We start from the raw sequence: 6,402 nt of genomic DNA on the forward strand, positions 1-6,402 counted from the left end.
GTTGATTAGACAAATTTTCCAATCACGTTGACCTCAATCTTGTTGATGAGTTGTTGTCATCGCAGAAGCGCACCGACCAGTGGACCAATTGAGATACTAATGTTTCCTTAATCATCATCAATTAACCAATATATATATATATATATGTTATTTTTTTGTTTCTTTAAAAAAAATTCTAGACTATAATATATACAATAATTTTTCATTATTTGTCATTATATAATCAAGATCATTGCAAATTAATTTTGAAATTTTTTAAATCATTTTAATAATATACAATAATATTATAGTAAATAATATAATCAAGATCATTGCAAATTAATTTTGCATTATTTGTCATGATTTAAATTTGTTTATTTTTTTATAGAAATTTATTGTAAAATATATTATTTTAGAAATTGAAAATATTTTATATATGTCTTCTCATTTTTTATATTTACAAAAAAATTAAAAACATAAAAAAGATAAATTTTTTTTTACTATATTATCAAGCCAGCTTAAAATACGCATAAAAACCTAGACGGGAAGAAGAGAATGATTGCCTCAAAAATATATATTTAATTATTTAATTAAGATTTTCCATAATGAAAGTCAGCTTTACATCCTCGCTTTCCGAATTTCTCTCTCTAAACGAACATACTCTCTCTCCAAAAACGCTTTGTTTAGGGTTTACAGGGCCGCCGTTTCCGAATCCATCCGATCTAGTTTGAGATCGCTTCTCGCTTGCTCCATCCTCTACGTCCTTTTTCCGCATGTGTGTATGTTGTGCTTTAGTTTCCTTGTGAATGAATTTGTTTTTGCTGCAATCGAGTAGATTTTGGATTCATCCAATGTTTTCTGTAGGAGTACTGGATCTGTATATTAGATATATCTGATTGCTTATTTGGTAGCTGAAACTGAAAATTTGAATATTTTGCTTTGTGAATGTGGAGATTTGGATTTGCTATAATCGATGTTGTGAGTGATTGTAGATCAAATTTTTTGCTTAAGTTGTTTTTCTTATGAGTTTACGCCGTATAAAAGCTGTTGTCAAGGTTTGTGTTTTTTAATCTTTCGTTCTTTGCTGTATTTCCGTGTCTTGTAATTTTTATTATCAAGTATGAACGTGGTTAAGCGGATGATCTGTGATTGTTGTTATGTTTTTGAAATGTTCACACTGGAAAATTTTGCACTGATTTGATTTCTGATCAGTTATTTATCTAGATTTTCTTGGATTCTGGATTAGCGGCTTTGGGTATGTTTTGACTTCCTTCTATTTATTGATTTAGTCATGTGGTAAAGTGGAAACTGAATGTACCATTCTCTTCTTTCGAGTTTCATCAATAGTCAGGAATAATTTAGCTTTCATCTTTCAGTGGATGGTAATAAACTGATCTGTTTTGAAATCTGCGGCCAGCGGGTCTACTTTTTTTTTTTTGGTAATCATAGCCTCATTTCTGCCTTATTTTTTCTAATGGGCTAAAGTATTGATTGTGACATAGATAGGAATTATATTGTTTATAGCGGTTGATTTCCTATATGTGTATCCCACTTTTTGTTTCTAGCATTTAAACCTAAGCTCATCTTGGATGTTTATTTGGGTAACTTGATTTTTATTAATGAAATCAGTAGGGAGAATATGGCCATGGAAGTTACCCAGGTTCTTCTAAGCGCACAAGCAGTTGATTCGACAGTAAGGAAGCACGCTGAGGAGACCTTGAAACAGTTTCAGGAACAAAACCTTCCTGGTTTTTTGTTATCTCTTTCTGGCGAGCTTGCTAGTGAGGAAAAACCAGTTGAAAGCCGGAAACTAGCAGGTTTGATTCTTAAAAATGCTTTGGATGCCAAGGAGCAGCACAGAAAGTTTGAGCTAGTGCAAAGATGGTTATCATTAGATGTGGATGTGAAGAGCCAAATCAAGGCATGCTTGTTACAGACCCTCTCCTCTACTGCATCTGATGCGAGGTCCACAGCATCACAAGTCATTGCAAAAGTTGCAGGCATTGAACTGCCGCATCGTCGGTGGCCTGAGTTGGTAGGATCCCTTCTATCAAATATCCACCAGATTCCTTCCCATGTCAAGCAAGCCACCCTTGAAACACTGGGGTACCTGTGTGAGGAAGTTGGTCCAGAGGTTGTTGATCAAGATCAAGTAAACAAAATACTCACAGCTGTAGTTCAAGGCATGAATGCTAATGAAGGAAATACAGATGTCCGGCTTGCTGCTACTCGGGCTCTGTATAATGCTCTGGGATTTGCCCAGGCTAACTTTTCAAATGATATGGAGCGAGATTACATAATGAGAGTTGTTTGTGAGGCCACTCTCTCACCAGAAGGGAAGATTCGGCAGGCTGCATCTGAGTGTTTGGTCTCGATTGGGTCAGCATATTATGACAAGTTAGCTCCATACATTCAAGACATTTTCAATATCACTTCCAAGGCTGTCCGAGAAGATGCTGAGCCGGTTGCTCTTCAGGCAATTGAATTTTGGAGCACCATATGCGACGAGGAAATTGATATTTTGGAAGAGTATGGAGGTGGTTTTACTTCAGATTCTGATGTCCCATGCTTTTATTTTATTAAGCAGGCACTACCTGCTCTTGTTCCTATGTTATTAGAGACACTCCTTAAGCAAGAAGAAGATCTGGATCAGGATGAGGGTGCTTGGAATCTTGCAATGGCTGGTGGAACTTGCCTTGGTTTGGTCGCCCGAACGGTGGGAGATGACATTGTACCTCTTGTCATGCCATTTATCGAAGAAAATATAACAAAGGGAGACTGGAGGCAGAGAGAAGCTGCCACTTATGCATTTGGTTCCGTATTAGAAGGACCTTCACCTGACAAGCTAACTCCTATTGTCAATGTTGCTTTAAGTTTCATGCTCACTGCTTTGACTAATGATCCAAATAGCCATGTTAAGGATACAACTGCGTGGACACTGGGAAGAATATTTGAATTTCTTCATGGTTCAACTGTGGAGACTCCTATCATTACCCCAGCAAACTGCCAACAGATTATCACAGTTCTCCTCCAGAGCATGAAAGATGCTCCTAATGTTTCCGAGAAAGCATGTGGTGCTCTCTATTTCTTAGCTCAAGGTTACGAGGACGTGGGCACAACATCACCTTTGACACCTTATTTCCAGGAAATTGTTCAGTCCCTTCTCATTGTCACCCACAGAGAAGATGCAGGCGAGTCTCGACTCAGGACAGCTGCCTATGAGACCCTGAATGAAGTAGTAAGGTGTTCATCTGATGAAACGGCTCACTTAGTGTTGGAACTAGTTCAAGTACTCATGACTGAGCTTCACAAGACTCTCGAAGCACAGAAACTTTCTTCTGACGAGAGAGAGAAGCAGAACGAATTACAAGGCCTTCTATGTGGGTGTTTGCAGGTCATCATCCAGAAATTATGTGCATCGGAACCGACCAAGTATGCTTTTATGCAGTATGCAGATCAGATAATGAATCTTTTTCTACGGGTTTTTGCTAGTAGAAGTGCCACTGTTCACGAAGAAGCAATGCTTGCCATTGGTGCCCTTGCCTATGCAATAGGTCACAACTTTGCTAAGTACGTACCAGATTTATATAAGTATTTGGAGACGGGACTTCAGAATTTTGAGGAATATCAAGTCTGTGCTGTCACCGTTGGTGTTGTGGGGGACTTGTGCAGGGCTTTGGAGGCTGCTATTTTACCTTATTGTGATGGAATAATGACCCAGCTTCTTAAAGATTTGTCAAGCAACCAGTTGCACCGGTCTGTGAAGCCTCCAATCTTTTCATGCTTTGGAGACATAGCTCTGGCAATTGGAGAGAACTTTGAGAAGTATTTGATGTATTCCATGCCCATGCTGCAGAGTGCTGCAGAGTTGTCTGCCCACACATCAGGTGTTGATGATGAAATGTTAGAATATACTAACCTTCTAAGGAATGGAATTTTAGAGGCATATTCTGGGATATTTCAGGGCTTCAAGAACTCGCCTAAAACCCAACTTCTGATTCCATACGCACCTCACATTCTGCAATTCCTGGACAGCATTTACATGGAGAAAGATATGTGAGTATCTCTATTCTTTATTATGGATTTTCAAATCCAGATTTCCTACTTTGTTATCTAATTGTTTTTTCTATCAATCTCAGGGATGATGTCGTGATGAAAACTGCAATAGGAGTCCTTGGAGATCTAGCTGATACTTTGGGCAGTAATGCGGGTTCTTTGATTCAGCAGTCTCTGTCAAGCAAAGACTTTTTAAATGAATGCTTGTCTTCAGATGACCATTTGATTAAAGAATCTGCTGAGTGGGCCAGGATGGCCATTAGTCGTGCCATATCTGTTTGAGTTTCTGTCCACTTGTTGCTTATAACTTAAATCTTCATGCATGTGCTCGTGTCGAGTCGGGGTCGAAGTGTCACGTCGGTCGTTGCCATCATTGACAGCGGAAGCATTTTCCTTCTTGCTGTCACTAACTCATGCATCAGCATCAGGGGGACTCGGGTTCATTTATATTGCCATAGGGGGGAATTGGCTACAGTTGCTTCAAAGAACTTTTTGAAGGATTGATGAGTGGAAGTGTCTTGGGGATTGCAGTTGGAGAAGAGAGATGGTTATCGCGCTGAACGTTTGTTTCAACTGATTGTTGGTCGTCTCTATCGGTGTTCGTATTAATTAAGCCCCCATGTCAGTCTGATGCTACCTGCTTGCAGACTGTTAATTCGACTTTGATTTACATGGTACTTGAAGACAGCCACCCTGCCACCTTTTTCTCATCTTAGAACTATTTGCCCATACATCTTTTTTTTTTTTTTTTAATTTCAGTCTGTTGTATTGTGTCGGTCCAAATCATCGATTTTCAAGGTCAGGCTGCATTATTCATTCACATGGGGTGATGTCTGTCCTATTTCAGTTAGGGCATATGTCATGTGCATTTTTAGTTCAGTTTTCAGTTTCACAGGTCGTTTGAGGTTAAAAATACCACCCATGCATGAGCCCAAGGTTGCTGCTCTTTTCTACCCGTTGAAGGTACATTTTTTCTTTAATTTTTCCTTTTTCAATGTATAAAATAATTCGTTTCAAAGCACTCTTAAGACCTGGATTATTGGAATGTCATGAAAATGTGATGACATCAGAAAGATCGAGAATACAATCGAAGAACCACTTTTGTCTAAGAGGCAATGTATTTGCGGTCTTGCTTTGTAATTTTCATCTCTTTATGTATAAGCTTGTGTAGATGGACATGTGGAATTTGGTTTCTCTTGTATGGTGCTCATTGTTTTTGCTTTCCAATGTAAAGGCAGTTTTGAAATGGTCATGTTTGTTAACTGGATATGTCCTCTACATATTTGTTCAAGTGCTGTAGCATTGGATTTCTTCCTATTGGTTTTATTGAGACTATGTAAGTTGTGGTTTGAATCCTTCTGCATAGTTTGGCCACGGATTCTTTAATACAATTCCCAAGTTGTATTTAACTTCCATCATGGCTTTTGAAGTGTAGGGCCAATTGCCAATGCGCTTCACGTATACAACTTTTTCACTAGTTAAATGGTGCTTTCCAGATCCCTATCCGTTGTCTCGCGCGTTCAAATTTCAATATGTTTTATTTCAATTGTTGTTTCATCGTTTCATTTTTTTACATTGGTGATACATTTACCGCTTAAAATTTATTTTGAAGATTTTCTTTTTAAAAAAGGTATTTTAATGAATATTTTTTGTGTCATTATTTTAATTCTGATCCTTGGTTTTGATGGTGTATTTTTGGTCGGTCCGAATCTGAGCGCTTGCTATACATTATACGAAAGCAAAAGCTTCCTCTTCCCAACTGCACCAGCTTGTAACTACTGTGAATTGATCGTGTAATCTTAGTTTTTACACTAATTGCATAATCATGCTGTGATTCAAAATTTTAAATTATTATTATATAATTATCCGAGCTTTAGGTTTCTATTTTTGCACAATAGAAATAACCACATATGATGGAAGATATAAATTTTTATTCCAATGCTTGGCTATTTTCTTGGTGTGGGAGTTATAAGGGGTTAGATTAGGCATATTCGAAATCGAGATGCTGCATAAATGAAGAGAATGAGATGGTGGGTGTCCTTGTGCACGATTAGCTGTTACTCTTAGATATTTCGAGATTTGGTTTTCCTCGATTCAACATTAGAATGATGACCATAGTCGGCAGATAATGAAGTCGAAAGCAAAGAATATCCTGCCAAATATTCCTGATGGAACAGCATGCACCACATTGAGAGTAGTCTTACTGAAAAGGCGGCAGCAACATCAATCGCTTCCCACTTCCCATAGATCGATATGAAACAGCAAGGTGTATCAATTAGGGGTGGATTTTGTAATAGTTTATTTTAGGTGATTTCAAGTTTTTAGCAAATGAAATGTTTGGAAATTGCATGTAGAAGTTGATAAACA

The 6,402-nt window shown here is 37.9% G+C and overlaps 1 protein-coding gene across 3 annotated transcripts; it reads left to right on the forward strand.

The window, feature by feature from the left end:
- Positions 1 to 576: 576 nt before the first annotated feature.
- On the forward strand, positions 577 to 5,350 carry LOC142533432 (importin subunit beta-1-like). Of its 3 annotated transcripts, none has more exons than XM_075640193.1 (3): positions 577 to 758; positions 1,609 to 4,035; positions 4,119 to 5,350. In XM_075640193.1, exons 2-3 carry the CDS (start codon positions 1,619 to 1,621, stop codon positions 4,315 to 4,317), a joined length of 2,616 nt encoding a protein of 871 aa, XP_075496308.1. In that variant the 5' UTR covers positions 577 to 758; positions 1,609 to 1,618; the 3' UTR covers positions 4,318 to 5,350. The 3 variants fall into 3 exon arrangements, with proteins under 3 accessions (XP_075496308.1, XP_075496307.1, XP_075496306.1); XM_075640192.1 differs by having other exon boundaries at positions 577 to 754; XM_075640191.1 differs by having other exon boundaries at positions 577 to 754; positions 1,612 to 4,035.
- The last annotated feature ends 1,052 nt before the right edge of the window (positions 5,351 to 6,402 follow it).

This window comes from Primulina tabacum, chromosome 18 (assembly GCF_025594145.1).
Source record: "Primulina tabacum isolate GXHZ01 chromosome 18, ASM2559414v2, whole genome shotgun sequence".
Taxonomy (NCBI): Eukaryota; Viridiplantae; Streptophyta; class Magnoliopsida; order Lamiales; family Gesneriaceae; genus Primulina; species Primulina tabacum.